General features: G+C 43.0%; 1 protein-coding gene across 1 annotated transcript in view; it reads right to left on the bottom strand.

Annotated features, from left to right (window-relative positions):
- LOC115194080 (cadherin-23-like) overlaps positions 1 to 25,456 on the bottom strand; it is a 752,381-nt gene that overhangs the window by 243,024 nt on the left and 483,901 nt on the right. The window contains exons 16-21 of the mRNA XM_029753428.1: positions 23,175 to 23,280; positions 22,683 to 22,810; positions 19,191 to 19,263; positions 17,693 to 17,809; positions 16,991 to 17,103; positions 7,020 to 7,127 (exon numbers count right to left, since the gene is read on the bottom strand). Coding sequence (XP_029609288.1) covers positions 7,020 to 7,127; positions 16,991 to 17,103; positions 17,693 to 17,809; positions 19,191 to 19,263; positions 22,683 to 22,810; positions 23,175 to 23,280 — 645 coding nt within the window. The remainder of the gene's footprint in view (positions 1 to 7,019; positions 7,128 to 16,990; positions 17,104 to 17,692; positions 17,810 to 19,190; positions 19,264 to 22,682; positions 22,811 to 23,174; positions 23,281 to 25,456) is intronic.

Below are 25,456 nucleotides of genomic sequence, written 5' to 3'. Positions count from 1 at the left end.
TCATCAAATTAGATGAATATTTTTTCTATTCCAAGAAAAACGAAAATGCTTTTCTTACTGTAGCTCATGTACTGTAGGCCTAAGGGTTTCCGTCAGGAAAATATGACACTGTACAATGTGTTTCTATTCCAAGAAAATGAAAATGCTTTTGTTACTGTAGCTGTTTTAGCGTAACTTACTTATTGGCATAAAGGCCTTAAATCGCTTTAGCCGGGATTGTAAAAGCAATCAAGGCTCCTTTTGTTATTTAGTTTTATAACTAAAATGCTTGACTGTATTTAAAGACATGGATGACTTGTATGCTGTGTGATGACATGCACAAATTAGTGAGTGATTGAATGATGTACTGTATATTTAACCACATCAGGATGGATCCATAACAAATTACTATGTGAATAAATATCACTGAATGACAGATATTGGAAAAAAGTAGGTTAATGAAGGTAACAATTTGTTGCTTACTGGAACACCCAAAGTAATCAAATTGTTATAATAGGATTTGAAGCAATAGCCTACCCAAGTGTGGTCAACTATTTCTGCACTGTTTTGCACTGCTCTGAGACAAGCATGGGGACTGGTCTTGATAAATCAATGAGATTTATTTTCACTGAATCTCCCTTTGGGTATTGGTTAGACTACAATTAGGGTGTGGAAATGTTAGGATGATTTTGCTCTTCACTCACTGTCACTTAGTAGCCTACTCCCTAACGGTCACGTTGTACAGTGCCATATTTTCCTAACGGAAACCCTGAGGGTTTTTCTTGGAATCGAAACACCATAATATTAATCAAATGAACATTTCTTAAAATCAATCCCATATACTATGTTCTTGCAAAAAAAGGTTTTCAATTCTCTAGTACAGCCAATGTTAAAAACAGTCAAATGCTTCTCAAAGATGCCCTCTGGTGGTCAAACTAGCACTAACTAGCATTAATGGCAACATTGGCTAACACTTAAATAATGTGACAGAATTCTGCGGCAGCCTGCAAGCTGCAGTACGACCCTACTTTTAAAGGAAGAACCACTGTACCACCCCACTATCAGATTAGGCAATGTATGTTTTTTTTGTCCCCCCACTTTCATCTGAAATCACCATCATTTACTAATTAACTTGTAATTTTTTTGCAGGTAAGAAGTGTTTAAAATAGTAATGTCAATATTTATCTTTAAAAATGATCTATGATATATAGCACAATTTTGGATTTCACCCGGTCTCAAAATCGAATGGTTTTGACCATTTTTAAGTTTTTGTCAGTGAGCCACTCTTCTCCTCCTGCTTTGGCCATGCAGTGCGGTTTGCAAAAGTGATCCCTATCAACTTTACCCTGTATTTTAATAAATGACCATGATTGTTTAAAGCAAATCTACCCAAAATATTCCTGAAGGTAAACCCGAACAATCAAAATAAAATCGAATGTAGGCTATAGCCATATGAGTTATAGCCATATGAGTTATAGCCATATGAGAGTTGTGCCTCCAGTAGTTTACTTTTATTCTGGTAAAACCCAATTTTCAACAGCGTATTTCATAACAATAACCTAGCAATTTACATTGGTTGTCACTCAACTAATAAAACCTAATATTGCGCAAGCCATTTTGCAAGCATTTGAATGCTGATGGTGCCACGCAGATATCACTGAGAAACTAGTGATACCAGTGAATGAGGTGTGAGTTAATGTCCAGTTCATTCATTTTGGCTAGTAGAAGGTGTGGTTATAGGGAGTTAAAGGCAGAGGAAAAATCTATAAAGAATGCTCTGGTGTAAGTTTTTGGTTGGTCAAGGTGTTTCAGGATCAGGTGTGTAAGGGCATCCTGGTCTCAGAGCATTTCATATTATTCTGTACGTAAATCCGGGACACTCCATTTAGGACGGAATGATACTGTCACACCCTGATCTGTTTCACCTGTCTTTGTGATTGTCTCCACCCCCCCTCCAGGTGTCGCCCATCTTCCCCATTATCCCCTGTATATTTATACCTGTGTTCTCTAATGGTCTGTTGCCAGTTCGTCTTGTTTTTCAAGTCAACCAGCATTTTTTGGTCTCAGCTCCTGCGTTTCAGTCCCTCCCTTTCTCGACTTCCTGGTTTTGACCCTTGCCTGTCCTGACTCTGAGCCCACCTGCCTGATCACTCTGCCTGCCCCGGACCCTGAGCCCTCCTGCCATCCTGTACCTTTGCCCCACCTCTGGATTTACCGACCTCTACCTGACCTGAGCCTGCCTGCCGTCCTGTACCTTTCCCCCACTACTCTGGTTATCGACTCCTGCCTGCCTTGACCTGGCATTTGCCAGTGTTTATTTTTTTTTACACATTCTGCATCTGGGTCTTACCTTCAAACATGATAGATACAGTATGTTACATATCGTATGTTAAGTATTAATTTGTGGATGTCCATCACCCATTTTGAATGATATGTTACAAATTACAATTCGTATTATATGTTCCGTATATCCAAAATGTGCAATATGTTAAGAATTTGCAAAACGTATTATATGTTACAAATTCTAGCTTGGTGGCTAACGTTAGCTAGCTGGCCAGGGTTAGGGGTTAAGTTTAGGAGTTAGGTTAAAGGGTTAAGTTTAGGGGAAGGGTGAGCTAAAATGCTTAAGGTTAGGGGAACGGTGAACTAACATCCTAAGTAGTTGCAAAATAGAAAAAAGTAGTAATTAGTTGAAAAGATGCTAAAATGCTTGATTTAGCTAGATTGGTACAATGGCAATAATCCCAAAAGTGCCAAATGTGCTCACTCATCGAGCTAAAGCAAGCATTCCCCCTAAAATGTAAAGGAAATATTTAGCTATGTTTGATCAAATCAATATTTCCTTTTGTGTGGCGCAGCGGTCTAAGGCACTGCATCTCAAATGGTTCAAATCCAGGCTGTATCACAACTGGCCGTGATTGGGAGTCCCATAGGGCGGTGCACAACTGGCCCAGCATCGTCCGGGTTTTGGCGGTGTAGGCCGTCATTGTAAATAAGAATTTGTTCGTAACTGACTTACCTAGTTAAAGGTAAAATAAATAAAAAAATTGAGTATTTCTAGGGAAGTGGAGGTAGTAGCCAAGGACAAGGAATGTCTGATGTTGAAAAAAATGGGTACAGAGTATCACCAACCACCTCTACTGGTCAACGAGTACTGGAGCATGTGGTGAACAGAGGGTAGCAAGGTGGACATCGCTTTTCAATCACTTGCCGAATGACCACACACGACGATCCCATGCTCCCTCCAGAAGCAACAACAAATGGCTGGTATGTACTGTATTACAATAAATTATCAAATCTGTGTGACTTTTTCAGATTTTATAATATTACTCACTTTTAATTCTAACGACCAAACCAGTGTACAAGCTGGAGAAGCTGCTGCACAACAAGCATTTACTGAAGGATTTTGCCAAGTTGAACCCCCTCTACCAGACCTCTGCCCTGGAAACCTTCCACAGCCTCATTCTTAGGTTTATGCCCAATAATGTGTTTTTTCCTACTTTGGAATGCTGTGCAGGTATATTACGTCACAAATAGTTTTTCATCATCTGTAATGAGCAATGACTACAATACTATAATTTTTCCTAAACAAACCCTTCATTTTAGGCTGCACCTGCCAGCCATACTGTAACATCGTCTGACAGAGGGGACCAAGATGCAGCGTGGTAAGTGCTCATATTAACTTTAATGACACTTTAAATAAAACAAGAAAACGAAAGCCAACAGTTCTGCCAGGTGAACAAACAAGACAGAAAACAACTACCCACAAAACCCCAAAGGAAAACAGGCTGCATAAGTATGGCTCCCAATCAGCGACAATGATGTACATCTGTCCCTGATTGAGAGCCATACCAGGCCAAAACAAAGAAATACAAAAACATAGAAAAAAGGACATAGAATGCCCACCCTAGTCACACCCTGGCCTAACCAAAATGGAGGACAAAAAACGTCTATGGCCAGGGCGTGACACATGCATACCAATGAGAACACCAACTGCAGCCTGCAGCCAGGCATCCACCGTTTCTGTCTGGTGCCCGCATCGCAGTCACTGTTTTCATTACTAATAATAACTTTGGAAATGTGTGCGTTTTTATCAATGTAAGTGCCTTATTTCATTATAATAGTTTTTGTATGTTGTGGTATGTCATTTCTACTGTAGCTCACTGTATGTATGGAGCATAACATATTTGTGTATATTCCTTATAACCGCGGACACGCAAGGTAACGTTACTCATTTCATAACCTTCATGGTGCTATATTGAATCGTGCTTATGTAGCGAGCTACATTTCTATTATCCCTATAAAACAATACTAATTGCATCAGAGAAGTATTAGCTTGTTGTATTTTGAAGCTACCCTGGCCTTAGACCGCTGTGCCACTTAGGAGTTATAAGGCACTGGATCTCAATACAATATATTATTTTGATAGCAGTGTCGTGTTACTTCTTTGTAATATTGTTTTATTGCTATAGCTTGATATTGTATTCTAATTACTAATAATTCCTCTTTATTCTGTACTTTCAGAAACCACACACAAAGCATTCGCCAATATCATAACTGGAACTGCAGCTGGACATCTTTCGAGCGGAAGATTGAGGCCAGCTTTTAACAGTTTTACTGGGTGAAAACATAGCAAGAAAACACAGGCCAATATGTAATAGTTGTCTATTTTATTGCAGTATTGGTGGTGGTTGGTTGAACAACATCAACAAACTTGTTTTACTAGAGGGGAAAACCTGAATATGCATAACCCATATTTCATATTCATGCAGTGACTGAACAACAACTGCATTTCCACCCTCCACCTCTAAAGGCATAGTATCATGGCAGGTCACCTGTCAGGTCAGTCAGTAAGTGCTGCACATGTGTTCAATAGTGCTTGAGCATATGATACTCTCCAAAGCATGGTGAAACACAGAGGTGTATCACAAGCTAAACACATGTATTTTGTCAACTTCCTCTGCCTCCTCCTCCTGGTGCCAGGCAGGCAGACTTTGCCTGCCTGGCATCTGTGTGCAACTACCTTGAGCAGCACTTTGAGGGACTTTGCAGGGAAAATGCCGTGCAGTGAGGCGTAGGGTATTGTCTGTACTGGCCCCCCGTGGGAATCGAACCCACAACCCTGGCATTGCACACACCATGCTGGCGTTGCAAACACCATGCTTTACCAACTGAGCCACATGGCAATGTGCAGAAACTACCCATTGTCGGATTACTTTCGATTTCTAGAAAGTGTTTTACTCAATTATTTCGATCAATGGTGAGCTCACCCGTGATGTGATTAATTATAAATAGTAATTGCTATTAGTTAATTCATATTGTAGTTTCTGTCAGCCGAGAGTTATAAAAAAATATGCTTGTGATACGTCAATCTTTTCTCAGTTAGCGTGAGGACAAATGTAACCTACGTTTTTTCGGTTTGGATGATTGTTTTATTTTATCTACTTCTGTGACTGTCTGAACATTGCATCCAAAAATAAACTGCTCACATTCTGGACATACTTGCAAAAATCACTGAAGACTTATATTTCCTTTACTAACTTTAAACATCAGCTATCTGAGCAGCTAACCGATCGCTGCAGCTGTACATAGCCCATCTGTACATCACCCAATCTACCTACCTCATCCCCATATTGTTTTTATTTTTCTGCTCGTTTGCACACCAGTATTTCTACTTGTACATCACCATCTGCTCATCTATCACTCCAGTGTTAATTTGCTAAATTGTAATTACTTTGCTACTATGACCTATTTATTGCCTTACCTCCTCACACCATTTGCACACGCTGTATATATACTTCTTTTTTTCTATTGTGTTATTGACTGTACGCTTGTTTATTTCATGTGTAACTCTGTGTTTGTGTCGCACTGCTTTGCTTTATCTTGGCCAGGTCGCAGTTGTAAATGAGAACATGTTCTCAACTAGCTTACCTGGTTAAATAAAGGTGAAATATAAAATAACTTTAAGGACTGTTTGAGCAAAATGTGTCTGAAAAAAGTGTGGCCAGCTCAAATGCTGATTGTTGCGTCATACCTAAACTGGACGTTCTTTCTAATCACACCGGTTTGATCTTACGCTACAGGGACCACTGTAGAATGATCACACCTGTGTGTTGGCACGTGTGAAAAGGTTAATGGTGTACAAATATTATGGGTGACGTTTTGGTCATTCAAAGACTATTTTTATTTGGGAAATAGGATGATTGTGCGGGACCTTTAAACATTTAACCGGGACCATGAGTATCAGTCAATCGTTACATCCCTACTCATTACTGTAGCCTATGCTATTTAATAAACCGTAGTATCAATCAACAATGGACTAGCACAAGAATATTCCGTGCCCCCAGCCGTATTGGAGTTGTTGACAACACAAAGACCATCAATAACCTACAGAACTTGAGACAAACGCATGCAGTATTAAGCCATGGAACGTGTTGATTGAAAACCAAGCCCCTTTGCCACCGACAGCTATTGTGCTCATAATTCCTGCAGTGAAAATAGCAAAAATATTTCTGACACACGCTCTGACCTATTGCGCTACTGCCAGTGAAAAGATTTACCATTGTGTCAGGTTTGTTAAAATAGAGCCCTCTGAGTTGATTTGCACTGTGTGAAATGTATTGTATATTTTCTGTCAGAGTACAGTGGGTTAGGTCTAAATATGCTGAAATCAAGTCTTTGTCTGTCAGCAGAAACCGTCTTACCTGTAGAAGAGTCTCTAAATCCCTGAACTGTAATCCATTTAGTATGTTTCCTCAGGCTACACATTGTACAGCACAGTTAATTTATTTCCACCGAAATACCCCGTAGTCATATCTGATCTAAGGGAGAAACATTCAAATGCATTTAAAGTTCCTAGTCCCTTTCAGTTTAGTATTTATTTAATTTAAAAAACAATTTTTTAACCTGTATTTAACTAGGCAAGTCAGAACAGGAAAAATAATATCCACAAAAAAGTCAGCGATCTGTCTGTCTTATCTACAAGCCAAAGCGTATCTTTGGGGGTCAGGGCATCAAAGGTCAAGGCAAGCTGAACTCACAGAGATTACGTCAGTGTCCATGGGACTCATCTCCACTACGTTGGCATGGTAGGGCTCATCTCGCCACATAGGGGCATTGTCGTTGATGTCCAGGATGGTGATGTTCACCTAGAGGGAGGGAGGGAGGGAGGGAGGAGAAGAAAGGGTTGATGACTGTTCTGATTTCAGTTGAAGGCATAGAGATAGAAGAGAGAGCGAAAGTGAAAAGAAGCATCTAAATCAGGCCTAGGCAAAGGCCGGCCCAGGGGACATATGCGGCCTGCGACCTGATTTAATACGGCCCGCGGAATCATGCTCAGATCACATAAATAATTTGCGATAGTAAAGTTTTGAAAACAACATATTTGTTATTCAAATTAAAATTCCAATGAATACTCGCCTTTGTGTAATGATTTAACTCCCACCGCTTGTGGGACATTTATTTTGAAGGCACGTATAAATAACAACTGCACGAGGACAGACAGTGACTGACAGGCTGACACATATGTCACAGTTACAAATAGTCGCTAGCTAGAAATTGCGCGAAAATTAGTTTTTCAAAGATTTCAATGAAAAGGAAAGTAGAGAATGAATGTAAGGTGTTCCAGCAAGAGTGTACAACGAAATATTTCTTTATTGTAACGTTCGTCGTTATAGAGGGACCAAGGCGCAGCGGAGGTTTGGTTCATCATCATTTTTATTAGAACGGTGAACCAGCAAAACAATAAACGATACCACGAACGAACAGCTTCACAGGCTACGAATAGCAATGCAAATACAATTCCCCACGAACAGCGTGGGGGAAAATGAACTTAAATGAGATCCCAATCAGAGACAACTAGCGACAGCTGTCTCTGATTGGGAAGACAGAAACCAACATAGAAATACTCCCCAATAGAGCCAACACAAGGCTCCAACGCAAAACAGAAAACAAACACAGGAAAACCACCCAACATAAACCACCCTGACCCAAAACACCTGAGTTCACCCGGTCAGGGCGTGACAGTACCCCCCCCTCAACGGTGCGTACTCCCGGTGCACCAAACTTAAGTCTATTAGGGGGGGGAATCCGGGTGGGCGCCTCACCCTCGGTGGAGGCTCTGGCCCCGGGCGTGTTCTCCCCCCCCGCCTCCACCTTAGCCCTACCCCTCTGGCCCGGACTGGACCACTGTGGAGCGGCATGCCCAGGCTCTGGAGCGGAGCCGTCGCCCGGAACAGGATTGGGCACCGGTGGACCGGACCCGGGCCGTGCCGGACTGGGAACACGCACCACTGGTTTGGTGCGGGCAGCAGGGACGGGCCGGACAGGACTGGGGACACGCACCACTGACTTGGTGCGGGGAGCAGGGACGGGCCGGACAGGACTGGGGACACGCACCACTAACCTGGTGCGGGGAGCAGGAACGGGCCGGACAGGACTGGGAACACGCACCTCTGACTTGGTGCGGGGAGCAGGAACGGGCCGGACAGGACTGGGGACACGCACCACTAACCTGGTGCGGGGAGCAGGGACGGGCCGGACAGGACTGGGGACACGCACCACTAACCTGGTGCGGGGAGCAGGGACGGGCCGGACAGGACTGGGGACACGCACCACTAACCTGGTGCGGGGAGCAGGGACGGGCCGGACAGGACTGGGGACACGCACCACTAACCTGGTGCGGGGAGCAGGGACGGGCCGGACAGGACTGGGGACACGCACCACTGACTTGGTGCGGGGAGCAGGGACGGGCCGGACAGGACTGGGGACACGCACCACTAACCTGGTGCGGGGAGCAGGAACGGGCCGGACAGGACTGGGGACACGCACCACTAACCTGGTGCGGGGAGCAGGAACGGGCCGGACAGGACTGGGAACACGCACCTCTGACTTGGTGCGGGGAGCAGGAACGGGCCGGACAGGACTGGGGACACGCACCACTAACCTGGTGCGGGGAGCAGGGACGGGCCAGACAGGACTGTGAACACGTACTGGTGCCCTGAAGCGTGGAGCCGGTTTAGCCACTCGTCCTGGCTGGATGCCCATCCTAGCACGGCATGTGCTGGGCATGTCCACCGGACGTACCGGGCTGTGCGGGCGCACTGGCGACACACCGCGCAACTCCGCTTCCCGTGGCCTGGAGCGGGGAGCAGGGACGGGCCGGACAGGACTGTGGACACGCACCGTGGGCTTGGTGCGGGGAGCAGGGACGGGCCAGACAGGACTGTGAACACGTATAGGTGACCTGTAGCGTGGAGCTGGTTTAGCCACTCGTCCCGGCTGGATTCCCATCTTAGCACGGCATGTGCTGGGTCTGTCCACCGGACGCACTGGGCTGTGCGGGCGCACTGGCGACACAGCGCGCAACTCCGCATACCAGGGCTCCTCCTCCAGATCTTCCCTCTGCAGGTCCTCAATCAACTGCCTCATCCTCGTCTCTTCCTCCGCCGTCATCCCCCACGAGAGCAGTGGTCTGGGCTCTTCCTCTGCCCTACCGGACCACCCCATTAGCCCCCCCCCAAAATTTTCTTGGGGCTGTTTTCCGGGCCTCCTCGACCGCCGCCTGCGACTCCGTCTACCGGCTGGCTTTTCCTCCTCGACCTGGGAGTCCGTCCGCCAGGGTCCTTTCCCCGACATGATCTCCTCCCAGGTCCAGAACTCCTTTCCCTCGCGAGCCCATCTCTCGCGCTCCTTTTCCTCCCGCTGCTTGGTCCTGGTTCGGTGGGGAATTCTGTAACGTTCGTCGTTATAGAGGGACCAAGGCGCAGCGGAGGTTTGGTTCATCATCATTTTTATTAGAACGGTGAACCAGCAAAACAATAAACGATACCACGAACGAACAGCTTCACAGGCTACGAATAGCAATGCAAATACAATTCCCCACGAACAGCGTGGGGGAAAATGAACTTAAATGAGATCCCAATCAGAGACAACTAGCGACAGCTGTCTCTGATTGGGAAGACAGAAACCAACATAGAAATACTCCCCAATAGAGCCAACACAAGGCTCCAACGCAAAACAGAAAACAAACACAGGAAAACCACCCAACATAAACCACCCTGACCCAAAACACCTGAGTTCACCCGGTCAGGGCGTGACATTTATTGAGGTATCAGGGAAAGCTGTGTGCTTAGTGTGCAAAGAGAGCATCGCTGTCTTGAAAGACTACCACTTGTCCCGACACTTCCAGACAAAGCATACAGAGAAATATAGGAATATGTCTTCTAAGCAGAGTGCAAGTGCATCGAAGGAGTTGATTTCTCAGTTGCAAAAGCAGCAAGGACTTTTCACAAAACTGCATTCAGCAAACGACAGAATTGCGAGAGCTAGCTATGTACTGTCCCACAAAATTACTAAACATAGCAAGCCATTAGCTGAGGGGGCGAATTCATTAAATAATGTTTAATTGACTCTCCAGCAATACTAGGCCCCGACAAGAAAGAGCTGTTTGAAAATGTTTCCTTGTCAAGACGAACAGTGACACGGCATGTTGAGGACATTGCAGAGAATATGGAATAACAGTTGAAAGACAAGGTAAAGGATTTCACTTATTTCTCCTTGGCCCTGGATGAGAGCTGATGCACGTGATACGGAGCAGTTGTTGATATTCTTACGAGGCATAACCCCAGACTTTGAAATTACAGAGGAGCTTGCTTCAGTGCAATCAATGAAGAGCACAACCACAGGGAAATATTTATTGGAGGTTAATAAGTGTGTGACAAAGCTGGGACTGAATTTTGAAAAGTTATCCAGTGTGACCACCGATGGGTGCCCAAACTTGAAAGGAAAAAACGTTGGCCTTTTGAAAAGGATACAAGATCAAATCAAATCAAATCAAATTTATATATATAGCCCTTCATACATCAGCTGTAATCTCAAAGTGCTGTACAGAAACCCAGCCTAAAACACCAAACAGCAAGCAATGCATGTGAAAGAAGCACGGTGGCTAGGAAAAACTCCCTAGGAAAAACTCCCTAGAAAGGCCAAAAACCTAGGAAGAAACCTAGAGAGGAACCAGGCTATGAGGGGTGGCCAGTCCTCTTCTGGCTGTGCCGGGTGGATATTATAACAGTACATGGTCAAGATGTTAAAATGTTCATAAATGACCAGCATGGTCAAATAATAATAATCATAGCAGTTGTCGAGGGTGCAACAAGCACGTCCGGTGAACAGGTCAGGGTTCCGTAGCCGCAGGCAGAACAGTTGAAACTGGAGCAGCAGCATGGCCAGGTGGACTGGGGACAGCAAGGAGTCATCATGCCAGGTAGTCCTGAGGCATGGTCCTAGGGCTCAGGTCCTCCGAGAGAAAGAAAGAGAGAAAGAGAGAATTAGAGAGAGCATATTTAAATTCACACAGGACACCGGATAAGACAAGAGAAATACTCCAGATGTAACAGACTGACCCTAGCCCCCCGACACATAAACTACTGCAGCATAAATACTGGAGGCTGAGACAGGAGGGATCAGAAGACACTGTGGCCCCATCCGATGATACCCCCGGACAGGGCCAAACAGGCAGGATATAACCCCACCCACTTTGCCAAAGCACAGCCCCCACACCACTAGAGGGATGTCTCCAACCAACAACTTACCGTCCTAAGACAAGGCCGAGTATAGCCCACAAAGATCTCCGCCACGGCACAACCCAAGGGGGGGGGGCGCCAACCCAGACAGGAAGACCACGTCAGTGACTCAACCCACTCAAGTGACGCACCCCTCCCATGGATGGCATGGAAGAACACCAGTAAGCCAGTGACTCAGCCCCTGTAATAGGGTTAGAGGCAGAGAATCCCAGTGGAGAGAGGGGAACCGGCAAGGCAGAGACAGCAAGGGCGGTTCGTTGCTCCAGCCTTTCCGTTCACCTTCACACTCCTGGGCCAGACGATACTTAATCATAGGACCTACTGAAGAGATAGGTCTTCAGTAAAGACTTAAAGGTTGAGACTGAGTCTGCATCTCTCACATGGGTAGGCAGACCATTCCATAAAAATGGAGCTCTATCGGAGAAAGCCCTACCTCCAGCCATTTGCTTAGAAATTCTAGGGACAATTAGGAGGCCTGCGTCTTGTGACCGTAGCGTACGTGTAGGTATGTACGGCAGGACCAAATCGGAAAGATAGGTAGGAGCAAGCCCATGTAATGCTTTGTAGGTTAGCAGTAAAACCTACAGTGTAGGGAGGCTAGCACTGGAGTAATATGATCAAATTTTTTGGTTCTAGTCAGGATTCTAGCAGCCGTATTTAACACTAACTGAAGTTTGTTTAGTGCTTTATCCGGGTAGCCGGAAAGTAGAGCATTGCAGTAGTCCAGCCTAGAAGTAACAAAAGCATGGATTATTTTTTCTGCATCATTTTTGGACAGAAAGTTTCTGAGTTTTTGCAATGTTACGTAGATGGAAAAAAGCTGTCCTTGAAACAGTCTTGATATGTTCTTCAAAAGAGAGATCAGGGTCCAGAGTAACGCCGAGGTCCTTCACAGTTTTATTTGAGACGACTGTACAACCATCCAGATTAATTGTCAGATTCAACAGAAGATCTCTTTGTTTCTTTGGACCTAGAAAAGCATCTCTGTTTTGTCCGAGTTTAAAAGTAGAAAGTTTGCAGCCATCCACTTCTTTATGTCTGAAACACAGGCTTCTAGCGAGGGCAGTTTTGGGGCTTCACCATGTTTCATTGAAATGTACAGCTGTGTGTCGTCCGCATAGCAGTGAAATTTAACATTATGTTTTCGAATGACATCCCCAAGAGGTAAAATAGATCAAGTAGCTGAGGTGAACTCAGATCAGAAAATTATTTTCCTGCATTGCATTATTCATCAGGAGGTGCTCTGTAAATGTGTTCTGAAAATGAGCCATGTTGTGGATACGGTCACTAAAGTGATAAACTTCATAAGAGCAAACTCTCTCCCCTACCACTCAAACGTGAGATGGCTGAGTTTTGGGAAGGTGCTTAAAAGAGTGTGGGACCTGAAGTCAGAGATTGAGTTTTTGCAAATGAAAGGAAAATATGTGGATTTCCCTCAACTGCAAGATAAAGAATGGTTGGCTGATTTTGCCTTCACTGTGGACATCATTGCCCTCATGAATGAACTGAATTTCAAACTACAAGGGAAGGGCCTTTTCGCACATCAGATGTACAGCCTTGTCAAAGCCTTCAAGGGAAAATTACTCCTCCTGACCCGCCAAGTAGAAGCCAACAATCTTACCCACCTTCTGACACTACTAGTCTGTTCCCTATCAGATGACCAGCGGGAGAAGTATACATCGCTGCTGCGGGCTTTGAGCTGTGAGTTATCTCGTCGTTTTGAGGTTTTCAAAGTGTTGGAAAATGACATGCTTTTGGTTTCCTCTCCTTTCACCTTCAATATGGATAACGCTCCCACTGACCTGCAACTTGAGCTTATCGATCTTCAGTCTGATGGAGGGATTGGAGAACTATTCAAAACAATGTCACTGATGAGGTTCTCTGCATCTCTCGATGAACAAAACTTTCCAAAGATTAGGATTCATGTTCAGAAGATGTTTGTACTGTTTGGGTCAACCTATGTATGTGAACAGACATTTTAAGTGACGAAATATAACAAGTCAAGGCACAGATAATCTCTTACTGACTCACCTCTCAGCAATCCTGCGCATAGCGATGTCAGAAACTATACTTGACTTCACTGCTCTAGTCAATGCCCATCAGACTTCACTCCTCACACTGATTGAGTAGTTTAAATGTATTTTTAAGCTCTCTCTTGTTCTTGTGTTTTTGTGCATACCTGTTAATAACAAGACTTCTGTCCGTGGTGCTGAATGCACAGTGTACTTTTCCCTCTTTGAAGTTCATTGCATGTTTAACTTCTATGGGCTAGGTGGGACGCTAGCCCACAGCCAGTGAAATATCAGGGCGGAAAATTCAAAAACAACAAAATGTCATAATTCAACTTTCTCAAACATACAACTATTTTGCACCATTTTAAAGATAAACTTATTGTTAATCTAACCACATTGTCCGATTTCAAAAAGGCTTTACAGCAAAAGCAAAACATTAGATTATGTTAGGAGAGTACATAGACAAAAATAATCACACAGCCATTTTCCAAGCAAGGACATGTGTCAATAAAACCCAAACCACAGCTAAATGAAGCACTAACCTTTGACGATCTTCATCAGATGACACTCCTAGGACATTATGTTACACAATACATGTATGTTTTGTTTGATAAAGTTCATATTTATATCCAAAAACAGCATTTTACATTGGCGCATGATGTTCAGAAAATGTATTCCCACCGAAGACTTCCGGTGAATGTGCACATCAATTTCCAAAAATACTCATCATAAACGTTGACAAAATATATAACAATTATTTTAAGAATTATAGATAGACTACCCCTGGATGCAACTGCTGTGTCAGATTTTAACCTCTTGTCGTTTGCCTAGGATAGGGGGCGCTACAGCGATTTTTGAAAAAAAAGTGTGCCCATTTTAAACGGCCTCCTACTCAAACTCAGAAGCTAGGATATGCATATAATTAATACTTGTGGTTAAAAAACACCCTAAAGTTTCTAAAACTGTTTGAATGGTGTCTGTGAGTATAACAGAACTCATATGGCAGTAAAAAACCCCGAGACCGATCGTAACAGGAAGTGGAATTCTGAATTGCGGACTCAACTTCACCACTTTGCCTGTAATTCACACAGTGAGCAATGGTTCATTGAGCACTTCCTATTGCTTCCACTAGATGTCCCCAGTCTTTAAAAAGTGATTTGAGCCATCTACTGTGAAAACTGAATGAATGAGACGCAGTGGAATGTGGTCACACAGAGAGGGCCATCACCATTATGATGCCGGCACCCCTGGCTACCCTCCCCTTTCGAAACGTTTTGAAACACAATGCAATCGTCCCCCTTGAATCTTATTGGAGCTCTGTTGAAAAAGGCCCTAAAGATTTATGTTATACAACGTTTGACATGTTTGAACGAACCTAAAAAAAAAAAATGCATTTTTTCGAAAGTGGAGTCCCGCGCACGACGGAACTTTTGGTGCAGCCTTCAGAACGCGCTAACAAGAACAAGCTATTGGAACATAAAGGTTTAATTTTTTCGAACGAAAATACATTTGTTGTGGACCTGGGAATTCCTAGAAGTGCTTTCTGATGAAGATAATCAAAGGTAAGGGATTATTGACAATAGTATACAAGACTAGATTTGATATGCGATTGTTCCAAGATGGCGCTGACCTGTAACGGTAGCCTATTTTCTGAGTATCGCATCCCCTTTTATCGCAAAGTGTGATTACCCAGTAAAGTTATTTTTAAATCTGGCATTACAGGTGCTTTCAAGAGATATTCATCTATAAATCTTAGAATGACAATATTACATTTAAAAAAAAAATCAAATAGTAATTTAGTAAATTGTAGCGTTGTTTCACCGGATGCATTTGAGGGAAAATAGTTAGTCAACGTTACGCGCCGATGTAAAATGCTGTTTTTATATATAAATATGAACTTTATCGAACAAAAGAATGCATGTATTGTGTAACATGATGTCCTAGGGGTGTCATCTGATGAAGATTGTCAAAGGTTAGTGCTGCATTTAGCTGTTTTTTGGTTATTTGTGATGCATGTGGTTGGTCGGAAAATGGCTATGTGGCTACTTTTACGATATACTCCTCTAACATAATCTAACGTTTTGCTTTTGCTGTAAAGCCTTTTTGAAATCGGACAACGTGGTTCGATTCAGGAGAGGTGTATCTATAAAACGATATAACATAGTCCTATATTTGAAAAAAAAAAATATTACATTTCGTTATGCTAATGGCGATAGGATTTTTCGCTGGATGTCCGTCCCGCTTAAGGGACGAGCCCGACAAGAGGTTTAGCTTTATGGAGAAAGCAAATTTTTCTATATTCTGAGTACATAGCTCAGCCATCACGGCGAGCTATTCAGACACCCGCCAAGTTCGGGGCAACCTAAACTCAGAATTAGTATTCGAAATATTCTCTTACCTTTGCTGATCTTCGTCAGAATGCACTCCCAGGACTGCTACTTCCACAATAAATGTTGTTTTTGTTTGAAATAATCCATATATATGTACAAAAACCTCTGTTTTGTTCGTGCCTACAGATCACTTATCCAAAGGCATAATGCGCGAGCGCAGAACGAGAGACGAAAAGTCAAAATATTCCATTACCGTACTTAGAAGCATGTCAAACGCTGTTTAAAATCAATCTTTATGGTATTTTTTACGTAAAATTGCGATAATATTCCAACCGGACAGTAGCATATTCATTCAAGAAGAAAAAGAAGAAACGGCGTGCTCGTGTGACCGCGCATACCCAATCCCTTTGTTGCCAGACAGACCACTCAGTAACTGAGCTCCTATTATCTGCCCAGTGACAGGAAAATGCTCAAACTACTTTCTGAAGGCTTAAGACAGCCAATGGAAGCCTTAGGAAGTGCAACGTCCCCCACAGACACTGTAGCTTCGATAGAGAATCAAAAGAAGAACTACGATTCTCAGACTTTCCACTTCCTGCTTGAATTTTTCTCAGGTTTTTGCCTGCCATATGAGTTATGTTATAATCACAGACACCATTCAAACAGTTTTAGAAACTTCAGAGTGTTTTCTATCCAAATCTACTAATAATATGCATATTCTCGTTTCTGGGCAAGAGTAGTAACCTCTTTAAATTGGGTACGTTTTTCATCTGGCCGTGAAAATACTGCCCCCTAGCCCAGACAGGTTAATAATGAAACTACCTACCAAAAGGAGAACATGGATGTGGTTTATTTCTGTGCATGTTGAAAAAGTAAAATAAGTAGCATATGTGGATGTGATTTACAGTAGAAATATGTGTCAACCCAGTCATACACATGATGTATAATCCTGTAATATGATTCTGGCCTGCGATGACAAAAGTATATTCTAATGTGGCCCTCCATAGATAAGAATTGCCCAGGTCTGATCTAAATGTTCTGAGAACAATAAGAAACATGAAGAGGTATGAAAATGGCGATGGGTTACCGTGGCAATGCCAGTTTTTTGCAGTGGCCCCACCCCTCCATCCACAGCTCTGACAATAAGGATATACTCCGATTTAAGCTCTCTGTCCAGTAAGGCTGTAGTGGTGATCTCTCCTGAAACACACACACAGTAATATATAGGTCAAACACACATCTGACACTATACAAGCGTGTATAAAAACACACTCGGTTTCTTGCATTTACGCATGCACATACACATGCAGGTCCACACACACAAACACACAGACACAGACTTAGTGATTTGGAGGCCCCAGGCAGAGGCCACTCTGAGGCCCCCTCCCAGAGTCTTTTGGGGGCCCTGAGTGAGATTTGGTTGCAGGTCAGGACCCCAAACGGCTCGAGGGGGGCCGCTGGAGGTGCCATTTGTGCCCGGACGGTAATTCAGCCATGATTACTATAAGGTTTAGGGTAGCTAGCTAGACTAACTCACCTAGCACTCTATAAAATGTTAGCTGACATGACTAATTGAGTGACAGTCAATGACTGACATAACAAGAGGAAAACCGCTGATGGACCACAACATTTTTAAATTGCAACCTTGTGTATTCATTGATTCTAACGCCCAACAGTAAGTTGACACCCCGACTTCCCAAAAAAATGTAATCACGAGGCCCTCTGATGATTTGAGGCCCCAGGCAATTGCCTTAGTTGCCTAATGTTAAGTACGCCACTGCACACACACCTGAGCGAGTGTTGAGGCGGAACTGGGAGGAGCCCTGTAGGGAGTAAATGAGGGAGGCCTGTCCAAACTCTCGGGAGGCATCCAGATCAGTGGCATTCACAAACACAACTGTCGCCCCTGAGGAAGAGAGAGAGAGGAGGAGTGAGTAAAAGAGAGGGGAAGAGAGAAGAAGGGATATCAAGGGGGATGGGGAGAGAAATTAAGGGATATGAGGAGTGAAAGAGAAGGGGGAGCAAGAATCGGGGATCTCAGTGAGAAAGGGGGAGAGAAAGGGGTGGTTATTCAGAGTGAAAGAGAGAGATGGAGACAGAGTAGTGAGAAAGAGAGAAACACAGAAAAAGAACAACAGAACAGAGACAGCCAGTGGAGAGAGAAACAGATAGACTGCGTCTATAGTTCTAAAAACGGAACTTTCTATCCCCCCTTTCCACTGAAGGAAAGTGGCAGTGAGTGGGTTTATAGATTAGTGGATTATCATCTTGTTTCGCATTGTGGTCCATGCCTGGCAGAGCCATGATCAATAATACCCAGGGATGGGGATGAGAGGCTGGGAGAGGCTGAGTCCAGAGGCCTGGCGTTAGCTAGCTAAATTAGCTCCATGATCCAGCCTCACAGTCCACCAGCCCCACTTTGCTTTCAAATCAGCCCTCCAGTGTATATGTGTGTGTGTGTGTGTGTGTGTGTGTGCGTGCGTGCGTGCGTGTGTGTGTATCGGTGGGGGCAGTGTGTGAGTGTGTGTGTGTGTGTGTGTGTGTGTGTGTGTGTGTGTCTGAACTATTTGCCAAGCTCCGCAGCAGCTTTGACGGACGAGGGGGTAGTCAAATATCTCATTTCCTCCAGCGATTGGAAACAAATCTATTGTCTGGGATGAAAGAGTCCACTGAATACATTCATGAGAATGAATAAGCATAATCGGCTATTCTGCTCTGGATAGCGATAGTCATTTAACTGCACTGGCTCGCTAAGCACTTAAAAATACTATACAAATCTACACAAAAAGATAAGACAAGTTAAGAAAAAAAAAACTACCCCAAAAAATTTGACAAATAAAAAACGGACACAAAGCAAAGAAAGGAATATAATTGAAAAATCTAATGTTTAAGAAACTCAAGGTAGAGGGTAAGAAGTGATAGGGTGTGATTTGGCCATTGAATTACTGTATTATTATTTTAAAAGGCAATTGTAATGATCTATGTCAAAGCTTTTTGAATTGAACAGAGGGAATGCATAGTCACCCAGTGTCAGCCATTGTTCTCATTGTAACACCAGGGCTGTGTCTGAAAACATGACTAGCTGTCAAATCCTTGCTTCCTCTGTCCTTGTTTCCTCCACTCCTGGCCTTTCTCCCAAAGTGTATTGGAGGATGGAGGAAGCAGGTTTTTTTGACAGCTAGTAAGGTTTTTAGACACAACCCAGCTGTCTTTGCTAAATGTCTCCAACCGTAGAAATATAATTATTTATGTAATGAAGTTATTCTATTTCTATGACTCCAACGCACCTGCAATGATGTTCTCAGGGATCTTGGCAATGTAGGATGGCTTGCTGAACTTTGGTGGGTTGTCATTTTCATCCTATGGGAGAAGGCGAGCAAAGAAAATATACAAAGTCTTCACAATCACATGAACAGTAAATAGACCTTACTTAAACAATAAATAAACACATTATGATATGTAGCCTGTTTCTTTGTGTGTAAATGTATTGTGCGGGGAGTCTGATAGTCTCTTGCTTAGTAGTAGTAAAATGTTGTTGATATATTTGTAGCCCTTTTTCTGTGGTCTGTCGGGATTGTAGTGGAATAGTTACTTTGTCCAACAATGGATATTATTAACAAGAAATTTGTGGAGTGGTTGAAAAATGTGTTTTAATGACTGATACAAGATGAGCTACAAATCCCAGCTGTAGCCTCAGCGTGTATGGGAGAGGACAGAGAGAGAGAGACGATGTGAGCTTGAGCTGTTCTTCTCTTCCGCTCCTACCTCTCTCTCTTTAATCCATCCATCGCTTTCTCTCTCTCTCTCAGTGGAAGGCAGGGAGTCTTTCGGTCTCACATCAGTTCTGTGCCGCACGCACGCGCACACACCACAGGGGGTTATCACTGTGGCAGCATCACACACAGGGCTTTAGTAGCGCAGCACAAGGCACAGATAGTGTGAATGACATTTGTCAAAGTGTTAACACTCAATAGCAGCTGCCACAGCAGGGGACACGCCAGAAATAGTGACAGAAGTTAACATTTTAGTGTTTGTCTATGCAGCTAGTGTTTATTAGCTGTTTTTGTAGGGGTTATTTAAAAAATGTTTTTATGTGTTTCTTTAATGTTTCTCTATGTAAGGATGTACAGATAATGTTAAACCTTTTAAGTATCGTACCGTTTTTTTCTCCATTTTCACCTAAAATGTCACCCAAATCTAACTGCCTGTAGCTCAGGACCTGAAGCAATGATAAGCATATTCTTGATACCATTTGAAAGGAAACACTTTGAAGTTTGTGGAAATGTGAAATGTATGTAGGAGAATATAGCACATTAGATCTGGTAAAAGATAATATAAACCAAAAAACATGTGTTTAAGTTTTTTTAAATGCAAGATGAAGACAATACTTTCAGATATGAGTATAGGTATAATTTAGATTTTCGCCACCAGATGGCAGCAGTGTGCGGGCAAAGTTTCAGACTCATACAGTGAAGAATTACATTACTGCACAACATGTTGTATCAAGTCTGCCAGGAGTTTGCCCAAATGTGCTGAATTGTCCAATTGATAAATTTTCCATTCACATAACTATAGAGAACATACAAAAATGCTATGGTAAAAAATGTAAGTTTACACGCTTCCAGGGATATCATACATGATGGATCATTAGCCTATCCACTAACTTTCACACATGGCCATGCGGGGTGGGTGTGGAGCCAGAGACAGCGGTGGGGACAAACTGTAGACCCAAGTTCCTACATTTGAACATAAAATCGATTTTATCAAACGAAACTATGCTACATTTTATCTCTGGGACCTTCAGGTTGACAAATCAGAGCAAGATTACTGAATGTAAGTACATTATTTACCTTCAGAGGTGAAGTTGTGCACTCTCCTCAAACAATAGCATGGTATTCTTTTTTCACTGCAATAGCTACTGTTGATTGGACACTGCAGTTAGATTAACAAGAATTTAAGCTTTCTGCCCATATACAGTGAGGGGAAAAAAGTATTTCATCCCTTGCTGATTTTGTACGTTTGCCCACTGACAAAGAAATGATCAGTCTATAATTTTAATGGTAGGTTTATTTGAACAGTGACAGACAGAATAACAACAAAACAATCCAGAAATGCTCATGTCAAAATGTTATAAAATGATTTGCATTTTAATGAGGGAAATAAGTATTTGACCCCTCTGCAAACCATGGCAAAACCCTTGTTGGCAATCACAGAGGTCAGACGTTTCTTGTAGTTGGCCACCAGGTCTGCACACATCTCAGGAGGGATTTTGTCCCACTCCTCTTTGCAGATCTTCTCCAAGTCATTAAGGTTTCGAGGCTGACATTTGGCAACTCGAACCTTCAGCTCCCTTCACAGATTTTCTATGGGATTAAGGTCTGGAGACTGGCTAGGCCACTCCGGGACCTTAATGTGCTTCTTCTTGAGCCACTCCTTTGTTGCCTTGGCCGTGTGTTTTGGGTCATTGTCATGCTGGAATACCCATCCACGACCCATTTTCAATGCCCTGGCTGATGGAAGGAGGTTCTCACCCAAGATTTGACGATACATGGCCCCGTCCATCGTCCCTTTGGTGCGGTGAAGTTGTTCTGTCCCCTTAGCAGAAAAACACCCCCAAAGCATAATGTGGTGTTCTTGGCATCATAGGCAGCATTCTTCCTCCTCCAAACATGGTGAGTTGAGTTGATGCCAAAGAGCTCCATTTTGATCTCATCTGACCACAACACTTTCACCCAGTTGCCCTCTGACGGGCATGTATATGTGCTTTCTTGAGCAGGGGGACCTTGCGGGCATTGCAGGATTTCAGTCCTTCACGGTGTAGTGTGTTACCAATTGTTTTCTTTGTGACTATGGTCCCAGCTGCCTTGAGATCATTGACAAGATCCTCCCGTGTAGTTCTGGGCTGATTCCTCACTGTTCTCATGATCATTGCAACTCCACGAGGTGAGATCTTGCATGGAGCCCCAGGCCGAGGGAGATTGACAGGTCTTTTGTGTTTCTTCCATTTGCGAATAATCGCCTAACTGTTGTCACCTTCTCACCAAGCTGCTTGGTGATGGTCTTGTAGCCCATTCCAGCCTTTTGTAGGTCTGCAATCTTGTCCCTGACATCCTTGGAGAGCTCTTTGGTTTTGGCCATGGTGGAGAGTTTGGAATCTGATTGATTGATTGCTTCTGTGGACAGGTGTCTTTTATACAGGTAACAAACTGAAATTAGGAGCACTCCCTTTAAGAGTTACCTGTATAAGTTACCTCGTTACCTGTATAAAAAGACACCTGGGAGCCAGAAATCTTTCTCATTGAGAGGGGGTCAAATACTTATTTCCCTCATTAAAATGCAAATAAATGTATAACATTTGTGACATGTGTTTTTCTGGATTTTGTTGTTGTTATTCTGTTTCTCACTGTTCAAATAAACCTACCATTAAAATTATAGACTGATAATTTCTTTGTCAGTGGGCAAACATACAAAATCAGCAGGGGATCAAATACTTTTTCCCCTCACTGAAAGACAATGTCTATGTACCGGAAAGTTGACTGTTGTATACAGTGTCATTCTAGTCACATTAGCGCACGTTAGCAACAACCGTCCCAGTTTAGGGACACCCATCCCATAGAGGTTAAAATTGAGAAAGTATTTATATCTAAAGTTTCCATTTTTAAATTGTAAATTCAAGTCACTTCCTGAATTGACTGACTTCCATTCGAATTGAACCCAATCCTGGTACATGAGTTTTGGATGAAACTATTAGAAAGCATAAAGGGAGGTGATGTACTGACAAATAGCTCCACAGTGACAGAGACACTGCTGTTGAGGGCTGGGTTCCCCCCGTCTTTGGCCATCACAGTCAGGTAGATCAGTCCTTCAGGGACCATCTCGTAGTCCAGTGGGCTGTTCACACTGATCACTGAGGAGAGGAGAGGGGAGGAGAGATGAGAGAGGGAGAGCGTGGCGAGAGAGCATGGAGAGAGAAGAGTGCTGAGGACGTGTGTGATGCAAAGGACAGTAGAGCCAGCAGGGTTTACAGCAGGAGCATGACATAATATAGCAACTTTATATTCTAGTTAGGCCGACATACAAAATATGTACAGTACTTAGTGTAAAAATGTCTAATAATGTCAATAGCCAAATGTCAAAATGAATGTGTATTATGTTAAGACAATAAGTTCCTTTGTATCATGTAAAGCCTTACTCAAAGGTTTTGAGGTTACTCAAAACAAGCATAATTTCAATATGTGTGCATGTGTATGTTTATTTGCGTGTATGCTGACCTGCGTAACCCTCCACCATGATAATTCTGAAGTAACTACGGAATGCAGATGCTGAAGTGATGGTGTAGGTCAGGAAGTTGTTAGGGGGAGAGTCTTCATCTGTAGCCTGAGAAAGAAAGAGAGTGATTACAAGTTATTACTTTTTATTTAATTTAATTACAATGTGTATAACTCAAGTGCAGTTGCAACATTGATGCTTTGGCAATATTTACTCAATGTTTATCATGCTAATAAAGAAATGTGTATATGAATTTGACTGGGCGAGATGGGGGGTGGGGGGTGGGAGAGAGTGACTGACTTAATGAGTGAGTGAGTCAGAGATAATATGATTTCACATGAATGAGACAGACAGTGTGTATGAGTATGGATGCCCAGATGCTACAGTAGACAGTGTTACAGTGTTGGAACCTGTGGATAAGACATCAGGCTGTCAGCCAGTCAGTGTGTTATTGGACAGATTAGAACCAAAGCTCAGTGTTAATATTGGGTGAACACAGCAAACAGGGAACAGACAGAAGTGTGTGTGTGTGTGTGTGTGTGTGTGTGTGTGTGTGTGTGTGTGTGTGTGTGTGTGTCCAATTCTAGGTTAATCGACACAACAATAACAGAACTACATCTGACATGGATAAAACATTAATCATGAGGCAGTGAGAGTCATTGGAGCTTCCTAGGGAATCAATATGGGTTGGACATGTTGTCAAATGCTGACTTGGGAACATATGCAAAAATGTTATGATTTTGTAGAGATTTTATTGGTAACTTCTCTCACTGAGAAAGTGCTACTCTTGTCTCTCTCAATTTAACCCTCTCTCTATATCTCTTTCTCTAACATGATCACCTTCGCTCTCCTCTCTTGCTCTATCTCTCACTCTATCTCTCTTCAAATACTTTATGATAAAGCATTCACTCTCCAACCAACTGAGAAGAGAGAAAGATAAACAAAGAGGGGGCAAGAGGGAAGAAGAGGGGTAAAAGAAGAAAGGTAGAGGAAAGGAGAGGCAGAAGCGAGGAAAAAGAGATGTGGGAGGCAAAGACAAAGCACTGTTGTAGAGAGAAAGAGACAGGGAGAGACAATTCCCACTTCCCCATCATTTCTCTCCCTCCTTTCCTTTCTCTTTTGGTTTCACACTACCCCTTCTTCTCTCACTCTCTGTCTCTCTCTCTTTTTCCAGGGTGCGTTCTCATAGCATGTGCAGAACAGCTGGCAGGCATATTCACGGTCATTTTCAACCTCTCCTTTGCCCAGTATATAATCTCCGCTTATGTGTCTTTTTGTCAAGCAAAACTTTTTGTGGAAGGTACTGCACAGCGCACAGCACACACTCGTGCAATCGTGCAATTATTTTTGTTGAGATACGTCAGCTTTAGTTGTAGGCCTATTTGGCGGGACAAATGTGTAGCCACCTGTTTCTGTGTAAGTCTTTTATTGGAGAATGTGAATGTCACGTCCTGACCAGTATAAAGGGTCATTTGTCATTGTAGTATGGTCAGGGCGTGGCAGGGGTGTTGTTTTTGTGTGTTTTGGGGTTGGTTTGTTTCATGGGGATTTGTTCTAGTTTTCATTTTCTATGTTCATTTTCTATGTGTGGCCGAGTATGGTTTCCAATCAGAGGCAGGTGTCTTTCGTTGTCTCTGATTGGAAGCCATACTTAGCCAGCCTGTTTTTTCCTGTGAGTTGTGGGTGGTTGTTTCCTGTATAGTCTGAGAACCTTACGGAACTGTTGATTGTCGGTTTGTTATTTTTGTTTAAGTGTTCACGTTATTACGATAATAAAAGAAGATGAGCACTATACCCGCTGCGCTTTGGTCCCCTTTCATCGACGCTTATGACAGTGAAACAATTTTGTGTCTGTTGCTTTTCATTAAATCATGCATAGCTCTTCTTTATAAGGCCTAAAATAAATGTGTTCATATGGGCAAAATATTATCTATAGGCTATAGCATACAGAATTTTTATCAGTTATGAAAAAAAAAAAATTTATATAGAAAAAAATGATCTGGCAAAAGGCCAACATTTGGACCTTTCAGTTAAAATAGACTCTTTGTCACATGACTATAGTAATGGAAACATTGTGATTTTAGAGACACAAAGTAACAATAGCCTATTATTAAAGGCTTAGCTATACTGGGCTCTCACTGTCATTATCATTATCATTATTCACATCATTCCAATTCAATCAAGTCACAATTATCAGCTTTGGTATTGCCTTCTGTGAGCAGGCTTTCTGAGTGAGGAGAAACACATGAGTAGGAAAATGTCTGAAAATGAAAATGATTATGAA

Source organism: Salmo trutta, chromosome 5 (genome assembly GCF_901001165.1).
Source record: "Salmo trutta chromosome 5, fSalTru1.1, whole genome shotgun sequence".
Taxonomy (NCBI): domain Eukaryota; kingdom Metazoa; phylum Chordata; class Actinopteri; order Salmoniformes; family Salmonidae; genus Salmo; species Salmo trutta.
The sequence above is the reverse complement of the archived record's forward strand: the minus strand, read 5'-3'. Positions and strand labels throughout refer to the sequence as shown.